Below are 18,076 nucleotides of genomic sequence, written 5' to 3'. Positions count from 1 at the left end.
TTTCGCATGAGTAGGTTAACAAGTAGATGACCTTCTTCCTATAATGAATCTTTCATCAGATCTCCAGCTAGAAGAATAAATGACCATTTTAATATACTTCAGAATACTAGGAGAGATTTTAGCATTAGATTTGCATGGTTTTAATGTTGGTTTTCTGAATAGCACATTAAAATATGTGTATTAAACTATTTATCCGGTTGTACAGATGCTGTTGACTGAGTACTTGGATATGAAAAATACTCGTACGTCCTCTGAACCATCAGCTCAACTGAGCTATGCCAGTACTGGACGAGAGTTTGCAGCCTTTTTTGCCAAGAAGAAACCTCAAAGGCCAAAAAATTCTCTTTTCAAGTAAGTATCACTCTGCCGGTAAGATAGCAGGTGTCAAGGAGTGTTAGCTCCAAGTAGGATGACTTTCTACTGTATCGACAGCGATTACTTTCTCTAGGTGAATTAGATTTTAAGTAAGTAATAGGAAGTGAATACATGTTCGGTTTTGTTTACTTTTGTTTTCTGTAAGGTGAAGTGGCTGTTTTGGAATATGATTACTGGAATATCTTGAAATCTTAATAAAAATTTCTGGAACTTGTTTCTGGGGAGTCTTATATAAAATTAAGGGAAATGAATCTCTCTGGTTGTTTCAGGGGATTTTTATATGAAATGAAAGGAAATGAAATATGTCAGCCTTGAAAAAGCCCAAAGTGCCAAGAAATAACCCTTGTTAATAAAGTTATGCATATCTTCTGTGCCGAGCAGTATTGGGCTTTATGTGGTTAGATGTTTAATAAAGGAATAATCTGGAAAACCTTTTTTTTTCTAATTACTATCTTAGTTAACCCCACCAGGCCATGTGCCCATAGTGTATATCTCTTGATAATAGCTAATAGTTATTAATATTGACAATAATAATGACAGCTACCATTGATTGAGTGCTTCCTAGGTACCAGGCACCATTCTAGGTGAGTTTCTCAAAATAATCTCAATTAAACAATTTAATGTGGCTTATATTAAATTTCAGCAGCAGTAGTAACTAACATTTACTGAGTCCTTACTGTTAAGCCATTACATCATTCTCTTGAATTATGCCATTTGCTTATTACAGCCTTATAGGCAAATTTCCTATTTTTAATCCTCTCATATACACAAAAAAATTGAGATACCAGAGGGTAAGTAATTTATGTAATGTCACATAGCTAACAAGTGCTAGAAGCAGGATTTAAGTCCTGGTGGTCTAACTCCAGACTTATGTGTTCTTTTGAGAGGTTAATAGTTATTTAAGAAGTTGTATCTCTAAATATAAGCATGTAAAGTGACTACAGAAGTATCATCCTTGCATTTTGAATTCATTTTTTTCCAATAGCTAAAATTGTATTATCTTTTATTAGTTTACTTTTCAGATTTGTTTTTATTTTGGATTCATAGTGTTTTTAATAATTAAGGAAAGTTTCAAGAGTTGATTTATATTTTGACCTAGTAGAGAGGAGATTTAGTGTGTCCTTGCCTGTAATGAAATCCATTGTGTTTACTGAATGCATTTCTTTTTAAACTGTATTATTCAGAGGCTAGATGCATTGTCAGTTAAAATGCTTTAGGCTGCAAGTAACATAAAACCTCAAATAGAATAGATTGAACTGTAGGAAATTTATTATCTCACACAATAAAGACTAATATGGAGGTTCCCTTAATGTAGCACTACAGTATCATAAAGGCCCCAGCTCTCTCTGTCTCTCTGCCTGTCATCCTCGACACATCGGTCATGTTTTCTACTGTGATTATGACCTAGTGGTCCCATTAGTTCCAGTCCAATAAAGATGGTAATGCCATGGAAGTAGCATGTGATTCTTCCTGTGAATCAATCTCTCCCTCTTTTTTTTTTAATATTTAGACTTAATTTTTTAGAGCAGTTTTAGGTGTACAGAAAAGTAGAACAGGAAGTACAGAGTGTTCCCTTCTACTCTCCCCTCGCCCTCACTTCCCCTGTTAGCACCTTGCGTTAGTGTGGTGTATTTGTTACAACAGATGAACCAATACTGAGATATCATTAACTAAAGTCCTTAGTTTACATGTAGAGTTTACTCTGTGTTGTACAGTTCTAATGCATTTTGACAAATGCATAATGTCAAGTATCCACCATTACACTGCACACAGAATAGTTTCACTGCCTTAAACGTTTGTGCTCCACGTATTCAGCCCTCCCCCTCCCTAACCCTGACAACCATTGATCTTGTCATTGTCTATATAGTTTTGTCTTTTCTAGAATATCATATAATTGTAGTCATACAGTATGTGGCCTTTTCAGACTGGCTGCTTTCACGTAGCAATGTGCATCTGAGGTTCTTCTGTGTCTTCGCATGGCTTGGTGGTTATTTCTTTGTATTGCCGAATAGCATTCCTTTTTGTGGATGTGCCACAGCTTGTTTATCTATTCACTTGTTGAAGGACATCTTGGTTGCTTCCAGCTTCTGGCAGTTATGCATAAAGCCTGCTATAAAAACTCACGTGCAGGTTATTTATGTTGTAGACTAAGTTTTCCACTCATTTGGGTAAATATCTGGGAGCAAAATTGCTGGATCAGATAGTGAGATTATGTTTAGCTTTGTAAAACACTGTCAAACCATCATTCAAAGTGGCTGTACCATTTTAAATGTTTTTGAAATTAATAATTAGTCATTCATTATCCATTTATTGATCTTTCCTACAAGTATCAAAGCTATTCTGCAAGTTTCCAGCAGGTTCTAGGATTGGGTCTGATGCCCACTCCTAAACCAGTCGCTGGCATGGGGAAACAGACCACAGTGGTCGTCTTAAACCAGGCAGGTTCATTTCTGCTGCTAGGCTTCCCGCTGAAGAGGGAGCCACTTTTTCTGAGCACATGACTGAATGCCCAGATGGAACCTGGGCTATGCCAGCAAGCAGGAAAGGTAGTGGAAGGACAAGGTGACTGATAGAGGCAACCAGGACCACCTCAGAGCTGCCTGACCAGGCCTTTTTTTTTCTTCCCTCCCCTTCTCTTCCCTCCCTTTTGCCCCTCCCCGCTTTCCCTTCCTAGTTAAACTTACCATTCTAAATCTGGATTTATTGCAGGAAGCAGGCTTCTGTGTTTTAAGAGTTCATGTTTGCAACCATCATCCCCGGTTTCAACCTCAGACCACATATACATTTTCAAACATTTAGCCAATGCATCTGAAGTCATGGTATTGAAAAAAAAAAAATAAGTTGTTGGAAATGAACAAATTACCTTAAATAATTGTTACACATTTATTATTGTTGGGCAGTAGTAAAAACTCATCATCGACATACAATCAGGCAGTTATTACAGATTTGTCTGTTTCCAGTCTTGGTTCTGTCATTAATGAGCCATGTGTGCCTGGGCGGGTCTCCTGTCTTGGCAGGCTCAGTGCCCTGGGCTATAAAATAAGGAGGTGAGACGGAATATTCTCTAGTGCCTCTTTTATTGTAAAATTATATCAATCTGTGACTTGTTGCAAGCATGAAAAGAATTCCTGAGTAGCAAAAATACATCAAGTCATAAAGGATTAAGATTTTGGTGAACTATAATCTGTTTTTATCTCATCTGTGAAGGACTTTATTACCCTCTTTAATTGCCCCTAGCCAAGGTTAATTAAGTATGTTTAAGTTCTCTCTTATTGTACAATGTGTGCCTCTCTATTCTTTGCTCGAGCGTTTATTTTTTTCCCTTGCCATCTCTGATCAATAGCTGTCAGCATGCTTTTGGAGGTCAGTGGCTTCTTTTCTGCACTTGACTGGCAGGTGGCACTTTTGAAGTACTGCACACTTTGCCTTCCTCCCAGCTGTTAGTACCCTCTCAGTTCTTGGCAGGGTGCAGGGAGGGGATCAAGCAACCCAAATGTTTCCCTCTCAGACTGACATTCATCTTGGTATTCATCTTCCTTGTCAAGTAAAGGATACAGAAGGCGTAATTAAGAAAATGATGGTGCTCCTTCCTTGTTGCCAGAAACCTTTCCTATTATCACTGTTGCACTTACTTATGTTGCTGCTTCTCCTTTAGTGGCAGTCTTTCTTAGAAGGATTCCTCCTTCTGTCAGCCTGTTATCCTGCCTTTGAAAGTCTCAGGTTTGAAATGGAATCTCTTAGCACATCACAGGATTTATGGTTTGATATAGTCATAATTTTACCTGCTCTTTTTTTTTTTTACCTGCATGTTTCTCTTAAGACTGATTTGTTTTTGTTTTTTCTTTATTGCCATCATTGCTTTAGCTTTTAGAGACTTGTTCTTTATCATGAATCCATCCCCCATGTTTCTGATGTCTGCAATGGTTCCTGCGTAGATGTGAACAAACATTTTGTAGTGTGGTATTTTTGAAAGTATTTTATGTGCTAGGCAGCAGGGCAAAAAACAAGCAGCCATTTAGAAATGATATTATTTTTAAGACGTTTAGGGAGTGACCATAGGCGCTTTGCTTCTTTGGTGTGATTATTCAACAGCATTTCTAGTATGTCCTTTGTACTAGTCCTCTAACTGGGGAAGTTGGAAAGGCGAGAGTTCTGCTCTCAGGAGCCAGTATGTCTATGGTGGCAGTTGGCAGTCACTGATGGTTTTGAGCTTTATAGGATGCTCTTGTTGCTGTGTGTAGGGACCTTGGCAAAGGATGATGGTAGTCTGAAGGCAAAAGAAAATTGGGGCAGATCATAATTGTAAATGGAGAGTAAGCAAAAGATCCAAATACTGTTATAGAGGAGCATTAGCCAAGAACATTGTTCATAAATCAAGGTCTATGGCAGCTGTCCCTGGCTCTGTCATGGTATAGCCAAAATTTCGTGATCATGGAACATCAGGGAGCATCACAGACCAGAGTAGAATACTTTTTGGAATACACAGCTGGACACCACCTCTTTGGTTGACAGCTCACTGTTGTTTGCCTCGTGTTTCATCACAGGTTCGAATCCTCCTCCCACGCCATCAGTATGAGCGCCTATTTGCGAGAACAGAGAAGGGAGCTCTATAGTCGGAGTGGAGAACTTCAAGGTGGGTGATTGGACTGTTCTGGAAAAATTAATTTTCTGGAGGGATATCTGAAACATTTATTGCATGTGACTTTGTGATCTGTATTCACAAGTTTGTTTCAAGGTAACAAAAATTTAATGACGTGATTATCTGTTTCTTCTATCATTTCCCTGTATCTACTGCCAAACAGCTAAAACTCTTACTGCAGCCACAGGATTCATAGACCTGCTACCATTCATGTGGGAATTCAGAGCAAAAAGAGATGAGGCCAGGCTCCTCTTGCTTGGTTAGCAGACCTGAGTCTAGTCACAGTCTAGGAGAATGACAGTCTACTGTGACTGCCACTGTTACTTTAAATTGTTGTTTTTCACACCATCCGGAATATGGCAGGAATACCTGAGATTTGGAAAAAGGAAAATGCATCATTTAAAGTGGTGATTCCCAACCTTTTTGGCACCAAGGACTGGTTTTATGGAAGACAATTTTTCCACGGACTGGGGGAGGGTGAGGCATGGTTTTAGGCTGATTCAAGTGTACTACGTTTATCACCTTTGCAGCCGCTCCCCAGCACTAGCATCACTGCCTTAGCTCCACCTCAGATCATCAGGCCTTAGGTTCTCATAAGGAGCAGCAACCTAGATCCCTCACATGCGCAGTTTACAGTAGGGTTCATGCTCCTATGAGAATCTGATGCTGCTGCTGGTCTGACAGGAGGCAGAGCTAAGAGGGTGATGTGAGCGATGGGGATTGGCTGTAAATACAGATGAAGCTTTGCTCATTTCCCTGCAGCTCACCTCCTGCTGTGTGGCCTGATTCCTAACAGTATTGGTCTGTGGTGGCCCGGGGATTGGGGACCACAGATTTAAAGGGAAGAAGGATGTCTTTTCTAAATAGTGGTGTAATCAGCACAACTTTGATACATAGGATATTTGATACCCATGTGTTGTTACCAAAGAGTTGTAATCTGCAGAAGAAAATACTCAGAAAATAAATTATAAATAAATAAAAAAATCAGACCAATGGCATTTCCTTCTGTGACAAAAAGATGCTGACTGTGATAAATGTAATCAATCAAGAAAGATCTGTGAGGGCCTACTAAGTGTAAGACATCCTAGGTGTTGGAAGGGATGGAAGTTGGGTGCAAAGAAATATAAGATAAAGCCTTAAGATCCAGTTATGAAAGTAAGGCACGTACGCACACGTGTACACACACACACACACACACACACACACACACATACATATCAATAACAATATCAGAAAGTAAATACAACTGAGTAGGTAGTATGGATAAAATTGCTAGAGGAGTTAAGGGAAGACAGTGATTATTTAAATTATTTTAGAACTCTGGGCTTTCTCCATGAGGGATGGGTATGAGCACTGTTACTGTCTTTGATGCATTGGGGTCACTTGGCGTATTTTGCAGTGACTGGCCTCTGCAATTAAATGTTTAGTTTTAAGACTCATAGTTCTACATCAAAACATTACAAAGAAACCAGTAAGCCTTTCTAGATTTAAAGACTATTGCCTAGTTGTTCCTACCTTCACCTTCATTATTAATGTATTAACCTGTTAGTTTGTCTAAAGATCCTAATGCACTCTCTCATATTTGTATCAGTAATAGTTCCACAGCTCATATATGTGGCTACCAGAAGTAAAAGCCTAGAAGTATGTTTAGGGTATTAGGAAAAGGAGATTAGCTTACTAACATTTAATATTAAAGCAGCATCATACATTCTGGAAGACATGCAACGTGCATCTTGGACTCCTGATGTATAGGAGTTCAGATAACGATTAGAATTGGAACACATGAAGGAGTGACCCACTCTGTGGTCAGATAAGGAGGGAAGGAGAAAGAAGGGTGACCGCCCACTCTAGCAGGCTGCTACCTCCTAGAAGAATAGGGTGGGCTGCAAAGTGTGGAAGGGGATAGGGAAACAGAACACACATTCTTGTAGGAGTTAGGATCATACTTGACCTGCTACATAGGGGTGTAGCAGGTTATCTAGGGCTAGAATATCTTCTATGTTCACAGTGTACTAATTTTAATATCTCTTCAGATTTGGCTTAAAGAATAGTTTAAAGTTGCCTCTATAATTTCTCTCCACCTGTCTTCGAATATACATAAGTTTCTGTAATGGTGACAAACCTTTTTTTTTCCTTTTTAGATTGAATTCTGATTATTTTATTTTTTAAAAATTAATAAACATTATTTTTTAGAGCAGTGTTAAATTCACAGTGAAACTGAGTGGCAGGTACAAAAAGTTCATTTATACCCACGTCCCCACACATGCACAACTTCCTCCGGTATCGACATCTGGCATCACAATGCAGCCTTTCACTTGGCACTTTAAGATGAAAAGGTAGGCCACGTAATCAATAGGACAGCAGTACAACTTGTTACTCTCAAATTCAAGCATAATTAGTCAACAAGGGTGAATGACGAATAGTAGATTCTTTCTATTAGACAGTAAGAATAGTGGGCGCTCTGCTGTAGCCATGTGGACAATTTTCAGTTCCCCCTCAGTGGTCCGTGATGTCTTGAGAGACAGTACAGTGTGGCAATGTAGGGTAGAGGGCTCTGGGCCCGGATTGCCTGCACTTCAAAATCTAACTCCCCATCACTAGCTTTGTAACCGTGGGCACGTTGCATACCCTCTGTGCGTCTCTTTCTTTTTCTCTAAATGGGGATAAAAATACCAGACCCTACTCCATGAGGCTGTTGTGAAAGTTTGGTGAGTTAAGCTATGAATAGTGTTTTAAAAAGGATCTGACATATAGTGAATGTTATGCCTTTCTTTTTCTTCTTCAGTATTATAATTTCTACTACTGTACTGTGACTTCAGAGTTTTTCTACACATTCTGCTTGTCCTTTTGGTCATCTTTGTGTGGCTAAATCCTACTCAGCCTTCCAAGTTAAATTTAGTTGTCACATACTGTGATGAGCTTCCCTGCTGGTCCCGCTTCTCCCCAACCTTCCTCTCTCTCTCATATAATCTGGGGTTGTGGCCCCTGCTGTCTGTTACTACCACATCTTTAGTATTCTCTTTCTGAATACTTTCCACATTATATGGTAGATCCGTGCTCACTTGAGTTTGCCACCAAACTATAAGCTCAATGAGTGCAATACTATTTTACTTCCTGTGCTTCACACAGTGCCTGGTACGATAAATGTTTGATAAATACTGTTTGACTGGATGACAGAATGAATGAGGACAGCTAAGATCTAAAGTAGCATAGAGATCACCATTGAGAGGTAGGAAGGGCCCTAAAAGGAGATGGAGCCACTGGCAGCCATTATTAGCTTTATCCATTTCCATAGTTTTTAAGTTTAAGGCAAAGTAGAGGCTATACGTATGTGTTTGTTCTCCACTGTGATAAGCTTTATTAAGTAGAAACGTTGCCCTTGAGCTGTTTGGCCCAGGACAAAACTGCTGTATGTAATTGAAAAAAATTTAAAAATCTAACTAAGTGACAGAAAAATTTTATTCTGTGAGGATGGTTAATGGTAGAATCACTACAATCTAGCTAGGAATCTTCCCACCCTTCAAAAAGTTAATTGAAATATGGGACTTTGAAGCAACAAGTCTATTGCACTTACCAGTGTTCAGCAAGATACGAGAAGTATCTCTGGTGGAGAAACAAGTAGTAGTTAGCAAACACATCTTCTTCATAATAATCATTAAAAAATACTTCAGTTGAGCTGACATATCACACACTTAGTGACAGAATGGATTAGCTGACCAGTTTTTGTAAAAGTTTGATGGTATTTCATTCAGAAGCAAAAGTTTCTCTGATGAACGCTTTTAATATTTCAGCAGGAAAAAAGAGGGGAAAATCATGCCCATCCTCCATTAAAAATGGCCATCTCTTTTAGTTATTCCATTAATCTGACTGGTCCAAGGACCGCAGTGCCATCTGCATTTCAGCTTATCCTTGGAAAGGCATAATTGAATGGTTCAGGCAAATCATAAGAGACTGGCGGAAGATTTTTGTCTCTTCTGTTAACACCACATAGCTGCAGGCTTTGCTTCCCAGTGGTTTGGTTCATAGGTCAACTTTTCCTTCTGTTGCAGGGGAGCAGCAAAGAAATCCACCTAGAAAGACCATCAAAGTAGTGTTAAAAAGCTCACATTTTACAAAAGTTGGTTCCTGCCAACGTTTTCAATTTATCATGCAATTAAAAATCATACTAAGTCTGACAACGCACAAGGGGATAAAAGAATGAAAAAAGATGAGATTTCATTGGTATTATCAACCCATCTCAATTGGCTCTAACTGTTATGGTACAGATGGTTCATTATAGAGTCTGCGCTGGCAATGGGGTTGAAGAGATGGGGGTGCCGCTTCAAAGCGCCTGAGATAACAGGTGGAAATCTAACTTGCGTGCATGTCTACGTTAATCATCGACTCCCTGTTGTTTTCAGCCTTTCTGCTGCTCCATTGTCCTGCTTAGACGGCAGCGTCATAGGAGAAGAAAGATGCAAGTTTTAATGAACATTTAGCTTGCTTATAGCTTCTCAGGTTTAATGAGTAATTCTTCAGGAGAATAAGATAATTGATGAACACATTATCCTGCAAGGGTTAAAAAAAAAATCAAAAGATTGCCACTCATGACCAAAATAAATTATCTCATTATTATTTCCTGATCTCTTCCGGCATCCTGGCCCCCCCCCATATTATTATTCATTACAATATTTAAAAAATTTTTCCTTATAATACTTTTCTTAATATGTATCTATCTTGCTTATTTGTTAACTTGTTTATTTTCTACACTTCCCTAGATCCAGAACACAAACCTTATTCATCGGTGCCTAGGACAATGCTTGGCTTGAATTAGGTGCTTAAGAAACATATGGTGAAGAAGCACTCTGTCCTTAGTATCTAATTATAGTAAGGTACTTCTTGTAAGCAGGTAGAAGCCTACTTATTTGAGAAACCCTAGTGGACGTTTTAATAAACAGAGTGGAAGTCCTGTGGTTTGTCTTCTTTCATGTTTAAGGATAATAAAACTTATGAATGGGCAGAGTACATTAATTGCCATTGATTCAAGTGGAAATATGTACTCAGTTCAGGTTTCTTCTGTCTTGGGGCTACTTAGTATTTCTGTTTGTACTCAGTGATACCTTTCGAGTGCCATTTTTATTCCCATTAGTTTAATGAGTGGCATTTCTATAGCCCTGATGTTAAAGTACTCTGTAAAGCTCTGACCACTTGAGAATTGCCTTCTCTGAGAGGAGCTGCTTTATGTAGTAAATATGGAAGTACTGGCAAATACTGGGGTCTTACACGGACCTGACCTGAATTTTCTGCGTTTTTCTCTCTAACGGACTGTTGGTGACGGGGGTTGTGAACACTTAATGATATTGTGTGTAATTAATCTATCTGGAGGTGCCTTGCCTTAAGGTGAGACAATATTTGTGATAGATTAACCATGGGTTGATTATTCTTTGTTTACAAAAGGATTTATGGTAGGAATTTCTTAAATAGTAAATTGTTCTAAAATAGAGCATTTAAAGCAAGATTTCACTTATGCACAAGTTTTCAAGGACATTTTGGCTGAAGTGAGGTACATTGCTTAATATAGCAATTTTGCACTCATACCACACATTTATTCTGTAGTCTTAAATATTACATAAGAAGTACTTGTAAAGATTTATACCTTAAAATTTGATTAGAGTTCTTTGTAGCCTTTAAAATTTTGCTTAATGACTTTGTTAATAACTGTATTACAATATACAGGGAACATGAAAAAGAATACATTTTTTTCTTATAAAAATTGCATACAATTATTTCTTAATAACTTTAATTTTTCATAGTTATCTCTTCTGTTTTAGCCTCTAAAGTAGTGTATAAAATTGATTCCTCTTCTCTTTGTGTATTTATATTTTTGCTTTTTTTAAAAGAAAGATCTTAACTTACTTATATGTAAGATTTGTCTTACAATAAAATTTTAACAGAATTTTTATAAATGCTAATATCTTTATCTATTCCTAGGAAGTTGTAAGTAATAAATGTACTCTCTTCAGGTCATGAACAGACTAATGTATTATTTCAAATCATTTAGGAAATAAAAATATTCTTATGCCAAGATTGTTATTGAGTGTATCACTTATTAGCCTGAATCTATTTGATGTAGAAATTTATTTTATTTAAAAATATTCTTTGGTCATGGTTTAGTTTATATTAAGTGGATTTATTTTGGGAGTAACTCGAGTTCATACAATCTCCTTTCTACCCATTGAACAAACCACTAGTAGCTGAACCATATGGAGGGGCCTGGAATTCATGAGAAAATGGATCTTGAGAGTGCAAAGTAGCCATTACAAAGTCCATTACTTAGTAAAACCTAAGAACCTCACTCCTGAGATAGGATACTTGGTCATCACGCAGAACCAGGTGATGATGTATAACCTTATTTCTGAAAAAATTCCCTTCAATTTATTTATTTGTTTATTAATTAGAGAGAGGGTCTCACCCTGTTGCCCAGGTTGGAGTACAATGGCACGATCGTAGCTCACTACAACTTCAAGCTCCTGGGTTCAAGCAATCCTCCTGCCTCAGCCTCCCAAGTAGCCAGGACTACAGGCACACACCATGCCCGGCTAATTTTTAAAAGTTTTTGTAGAGACGGGGCCTCACTATGTTGCCCAGGGTGGTCTTGAACTCTTGGCCTCAAGTGATCCTCCTACCTTGGCCTCCCAAAGTGCTGGGATTACAGACATGAGCCACCATGCCTGGTCCTCTATTTATTAATTCATTCATACAGATATGAGAAGAGAGGGAATACTGTTAAATGAAATGTAATGTATTATATTTGAGCTCTGAAAGTGATACATTTCTCTATGTCTATATTATACTTCAATTATAAGTTTTTTTAAAAAAACCAAATGTATGAAAAAATTAGAACAAAAACTGCTAAAATGATGCAACAGAAAATTTTAAATATTACCTTATATCATATATTTTTCATCATTTTTTTCATATCAGTTTTTTAATATGGTAAAAATAACAGCTTTGCTCATTTTCCTGTACTTTATTTAGGCCTGCAGGAAACCATATTTTTGGCAACTGTAATGCTTTATATAATGCCACTCATTCTGAGTTGAGCTTTGTTAGAATACAGAGAATATCGCAAACATTTATGGTGTATAATTATTAGTAAGTGATGAGACTACTAGATAAAGACTTTATCATTGTCCCAATAAAGCACAATTCATAAGGTAATTTTATATTTTGAAAATGAGGTTTAGATCCTTCCAGGAATACTAATAGTATTGGTAGAAATTATCTTATCTGAAGTGGTCAATTACCAACATTCAGAAGAAATTGATATGAACTTGCATGTAGTGTGAGCTCTGGAAAATCAAACTGGTTTTGAAGCTAGAAAGTGCTTTAGAACTCATAATCTAGTGCTTTTCCAACTCATTTTTTAGTCATAGAACCATTCTCTGTTTAAGTCTTATTTCACAGTTCAGTATAGAAAACAGGTTAAAGTGGAGATGATTTGGCGAGGCGGGGTTGAGGTTCAGAGCCACACCTGCTGAGGCCTTCACTCCATCTGCCCCTTTTCCTTTCCTCTGTGTGGACACCCAAGGCACTGTTATAAAACTCTGATGACCCCCAGAAGCAGACCCCTGCACGTATGGAAATTTGATACAGGAGAGAGATGACGTTACTGTTTTGTAGGAAAAGGACAGACTAGTCAATAAAGGGTATGATACAATTGATTATCTGTGTCAGAAAAAAAAGAAACTGGATCTATACCTCATGTCATTTAGGAAAATAAATTTTTACGGGTTGAGAACTCAAATGTGAAAGGCAAAACCTATTAAGAAGAACATTTATAGCAGCATCATTTTAATAGCAAAAACCTAGGAACAACTCAAGTGCCCATAGACAGGAGAGTGGATATATAAATTGTGGTAGAGCTATACAGTGGAATACTACGCAACAATGAAAAGGAATGAATTATACTATAGATTGACTTGGTTGAATCTCAAAAGAAGTCATGTAAGATATATAGATAGATAAAATCTAATTTCATTTGTATGAAGGTCAGAAATAGGCAGAACTGAATAGTGTATTTTTAGGCATATATCCTAGTGTGATAAAAATGTGAAGAAGGTAAGGTAAGGGAGCATGAATATAAAACACATGGCTGGGCACAGTGACTCACACCTATAATCCCAGAGCTTTGGGAGGGCAAAGTAGGAGGATTGCTTGAGGCCAGGATTTCAAGGCTAGCCTGGGAAAAACAGGGAGACCCTATATCTACAAAAATTAAAAAATCAGGCCAGGCGCGGTGGCTCACGCCTGTAATCCTAGCTCTCTGGGAGGCCGAGGCGGGTGGATCACTCGAGCTCAGGAGTTCGAGACCAGCCTGAGCGATACCCTGTCTCTACTAAAAATAGAAATAAAAATTACCTGGACAACTAAAAATATATATAGAAAAAATTAGCCGAGCATGGTGGCGCATGCCTGTAGTCCCAGCTACTCAGGAGGCTGAGGCAGTAGGATCGCTGAAGCCCAGGAGTTTGAGGTTGCTGTGAGCTAGGCTGACGCCATGGCACTCACTCTAGCCTGGGCAACAAAGTGAGACTCTGTCTCAAAAAAAAAAAAAAAAATCAGCCAGGCATGGTGGTGTGTGCCTATAGTTCCAGCTACTCGGGAGGCTAAGATGGGAGAATTGCTTGAGCCTGGGAGTTTGAGGTCACCGTGAGCTATGCCACTGCTTTCCAGCCTGGGTGATGGAGTGAGACCTTGTATCTTAAAAAACAAAACAAAACAAAACAAAACACCCAAAACAGAAAAGAGGTCACCTCTGGAGAGGATGGAGGAGTATATAAGCAGAGAGGAACACATGGGCCTTTAAAGGTAATAATATTATTCTATTTCTGTTGCTAACTTTTGGAAATACCATTGTTTTATTATTCTTTAAAAAACTGTACAAATGTCATATACACTCTTTCATATATATTATACATTGCATTAAAAGTACAAATGTAAATAGTGTTTTTGAAAAGTCTCTTAAGGCCCCAGAGGCAAAACCATTTGTGTAGTTTAATGTTTCCATTTAGAAATCTAGACCGAGTTTTGAGTTTTCTGTGATAGCAAGATTGGTTCTTTGGCCTGCACCATTCCATTGAAACTCTTGGCCCATGACAAAGCTGTGAACTATCCTTGACCTAGTTCTGTACCTTAAGTAGTTCATAAAAAGGCAACTTAGAGTTTAGAAGAGTTCCTTCCTAACCTGCCTGCTCCTTCCTCTCCCTCAGCCTCCATCTGGGATATCAGACACCTGGCATTAATTGGAGTCAGCAGTTGTTCTACTTTTGTTTTCTGTGCTTTCTAAGACTTTCTGTTTATTGATCCTCTACAGAGTTACTGTATGTTTACTTGTGCTGGACACTTTGCAAGGCCCTCAGGATACAATACTGAACAGAGCCACATTTTGCTTTTGAAGGAAAAAAGAAAAGGGGACTGTAAATATGTCTCCAAGACTGGCACCTGCCTTCAACATTTGTTCTCCCTTTCTTCTATATTAATAAAGCCCCTGAGTTTTGGCTGAGCACAGAGTCACCCAAAATACTGACATTTCTAAACTTTCCTTGCAGCCACCATGGACATGTAATTTAATTCTGGCAAATATTAATAGGATGTGAGTCAAAGTAATGTGTGTAACTTAAGGGGAAGGAAGAGGCTGTCGTCTCCCAGCCCAGCATGAGTGTGAAGATGTGAATATGAATGAAATGGGTGAGCCATCTTAGACCATGTAGGTGAGGCAGCACGATAGGGACGGCAGAGCAACAGGATGGAAGGAGCTTGGGTTGCTGACACTGTGCAGTGCCACACCTCTGATGGCTCCCTGGGCTGGAGCCACCACCCCACCCAGACTTCTCCATATGAGACAGGGATAAACTCTAACTTGTTAAGTCACTAGTGTTTTGATTTTCTGTCACATGCAGCCCTACTTATATATCCTAATTAATTCAACATGCAAACAAGTGATCACAGCATTGTGGTACACACTGTGATGGCATTGTGTTTGTACATGCATACAGCATACAACTAGGATGTATATACGAGTGCTGGAAAAGGCAGGGAGGCTTCCATGAGTATTTAAGGCTCAGTTATGAAGGATGAAGAGAAGCTTTCCAGGTAAAGAAAGAAGAAGCAGGCATTTCAGGCACTAGACACGCATGGATAAATGTATTAAATGTGAGAGTACTGTTCTCTCATAATAAGAGTTTCAGAACTTGGATATAACTTTTTCTATTAATTAAGGAACTCAGTTCATGTATACAGACCTCTACTCATTATAATTTGTTTCTTTTTAGGAACCAGAGATATTATAAAGTACAGCAAAGCTATGGTTAATGGCTTTGGCCATTGTTCATCTTAATCTCTTAATTAAGAGATTAAGAATTGATAAGAACCAATGGTGTACTGATGATAATAGGAAAATAAAGATCACTATTGGGCAAAAGCTAAATGTAATCACGTACTGGATTTTCCGAGTGATGTTCAAGTGTTATAGCCATGCAACTGTATTATTAAAAATCTTATAGGAAAAATAAGTTTTAAATGCAATTAGTGTAGTGTATCATATCGGACTTACATAGTAGATGAGGCTGGAAATATTGGCAGCACCCAGATCATGAAGGACCAGCCCGACCTATTTTTAAAGTACCTTGGGTTAAAAATAGAATGTTCATCTTGAACTGCAGTGATCGTGGTAGCAGCTTAGTTCTATATGGAGATCTCAGAGTTCTGCATGCTCACATCTGATTTCCAGCTTGTAATTGTAGTGTGGATTGAAATATGCATCGTTACTTTTGGCTTTCCCACAATGTAGAACTGGAAAAGCCCATATTACAGTAATATATGATAGTATGTATGAATATTATAATAGTCATAATATAGGATGTTCATTCCTAGAATTGTGATGACATCTACTGAATTGCAGCCAGTAATTTGCATATTCATGCCCACTTAGCTCAGATAAGTCCCTGTTTGTTTGCACATTAATGTCTGATTTCAGCACTAGCTAACTAATTTACATATCCCTGTTCAGTTGGTTAGTGATGTTCATATGTAGAATATTGGTGCAGCTCTGTTTGGGTCTTGAGTAGCTTGGGGAGTGGTGTGGTTTAGTGGAAGGAGCAACTATTACTCATGCTAGTTTTACTAGACAAGTCACTTTACCTTTCTGAGCTCTAGAGTACTCATCTGTATAATGAAGTTAACAACACTTGCCCTGCTTAGTTCTTAGGGTTGTTGTATCAGTTGACACACTGGAGGTGACAGTGTACAGTCAAGAGTTCCAGGCCAACTGTGTTCTGGGCCCTGCTCCTGGAACGTCTCCTGCGTAAGGAGGACGATGCTGTGGAAGTCAAGACATGCAAATAGTTAAGGTTTTAGTGAATATTATAAGTACTTTGAAGAGCACGGAGGAGAAAACACTTAACATTTCCAGGGGAAGTCATAGAAAGTATTGCAAACGAGAAATCCTTGCACTGAACTGGAAAAATGAATTAACTAGACTGACCAAGAGAAGGAAACTCACTGCAGGAAGGGAGAAGAAAATGTAAATGAACACACACAGATTCGTGAGAGTTTTGTGGAATTCTAAGTATTTTGTTGTGGTTAAGCATCAAGTGTATGGGGAGATTGGACCTAGGCAAGGGAGATAGGTAGGCAGATCTCAGAAGACCTGGTATAACATAGCAGGAAGGTTTGGTCTTTGCCCTGTGGGTGACAAGGAGTCCTCTAAGGGTTTAAAGCAGGAGAGTGACATAATCAAACCTGCACTTTAGAAAATGTCTTCTGATGACTGTGTGGAGAATGAATTGAGTGCATTGAGATTGGAGACAAGGAGTAAAACTGTGTTATTTCAGGTGAAAACTCATAGAAGACTATGCCAGCTTTTTAAGAGAGGTGGGAAGAGATCCAAAGCTAATTTGCAGGTAGAATCAGTTGGACTTGGTGACTCATTCTGTGCAGGGTTTGAGCAAGAGATTTGCATTGTGGCTGATCCCCAGTTTTCTAAGCTGATAACTTGGGGAGGGAATGTTGTTATTTGTTAAGGCAGGAAATACAAAAAGAGGAGTATTTTTTTATGGAGTGTTAGATAGGGGTGAAGATAGCATTTTAAACATATATTTTTATGTTTCTCTTTTAGTTTTGTTTAGATCTAGCTAACCTAACTTAACCCAATATAATTTTACTACATAGTGTAATCTATTATCTTCTCCCTGAAGTTTAAGGCTTTCAGCAGTTTGTGATTACCCTTAACATTCCCCTTCCTAAATTCAGAGTCTCAGAGTCATGATTTCCTCCTATCTCTCTTCCTCCTTCTGTTTTTAAATTGTAAATACTACATTCTTCTTTCTAGGCTTTAGTTGATCTAGTTTTAGCACCCAATTTAGTATCTGAAGAATGTGAATTCTTCAATTTTAATTTCTTGATGTACCCTGCATTTTTATTATTAAAATCAAACGACCATCTGATGTTCTTAACAATTTGCTCTGTTATTTTGTGCAAGTCACATAACCAGTTTTCTCAGTTGTAAAGGGAAGAAGTTAAATGATTTCTATGAATCTTATTCATCTGCAGAACTCTAGGTTCTTGGATTCTCAGCCACTTGCTCACTCTCTGTTCCTCAGATCAGAGTCTGAGGACTAATTAGAGCTCTAGCCTGGAGGGAGTAATTCTTGGGAGAAGAACGGGCTCTGTGGTAAGGGCCTGTCCAACAGCCAGCAGGAAAATAGGGGCCTCAGTCCTACAACCACAAGGAACAGAATTCTGCCAACAACCAGAAGGAGCTAGGAAGAGGGCCCCCGACCTCAGATAAGACTGTGACCCTGCCCAACACCTGATTTCAGCCTAGTAAGTCCCTGAGCACAGGACTCAGCTAAGCCATGCCTAGACTTCTGACCCACAGAAATTGTGAGACAACCAATTTGTGTTGTTTTAAGCTGCTAAGTTTGTGGTAATTTGTTACACGTCAATAGAAAACTAATATACCACCCAGCCTTGATATTCCACAGTTCTTCTTTTGAGACTCCCAAATACTCCCTGAGACTA

General features: G+C 38.5%; 1 protein-coding gene across 3 annotated transcripts in view; it reads left to right on the top strand.

The window, feature by feature from the left end:
- The window catches only part of EXOC4 (exocyst complex component 4), a 721,344-nt gene that overhangs the window by 195,378 nt on the left and 507,890 nt on the right, over window positions 1-18,076 (top strand). Inside the window, exons 8-10 of one of the 3 annotated variants that reach the window (XM_045564934.1) lie at window positions 206-351; window positions 4,920-5,008; window positions 9,772-10,068. In XM_045564934.1, coding sequence (XP_045420890.1) covers window positions 206-351; window positions 4,920-5,008; window positions 9,772-9,827 — 291 coding nt within the window. In that variant the 3' untranslated portion in view covers window positions 9,828-10,068. Of the gene's footprint in view, window positions 1-205; window positions 352-4,919; window positions 5,009-5,177; window positions 5,600-9,771; window positions 10,069-18,076 lie in introns of those variants that run through there. The other 2 variants (XM_045564933.1, XM_045564932.1) reach the window with 2 other exon arrangements.

Source organism: Lemur catta, chromosome 11 (assembly GCF_020740605.2).
Source record: "Lemur catta isolate mLemCat1 chromosome 11, mLemCat1.pri, whole genome shotgun sequence".
In the NCBI taxonomy this organism is placed as follows: domain Eukaryota; kingdom Metazoa; phylum Chordata; class Mammalia; order Primates; family Lemuridae; genus Lemur; species Lemur catta.
The sequence above is the reverse complement of the archived record's forward strand: the minus strand, read 5'-3'. Positions and strand labels throughout refer to the sequence as shown.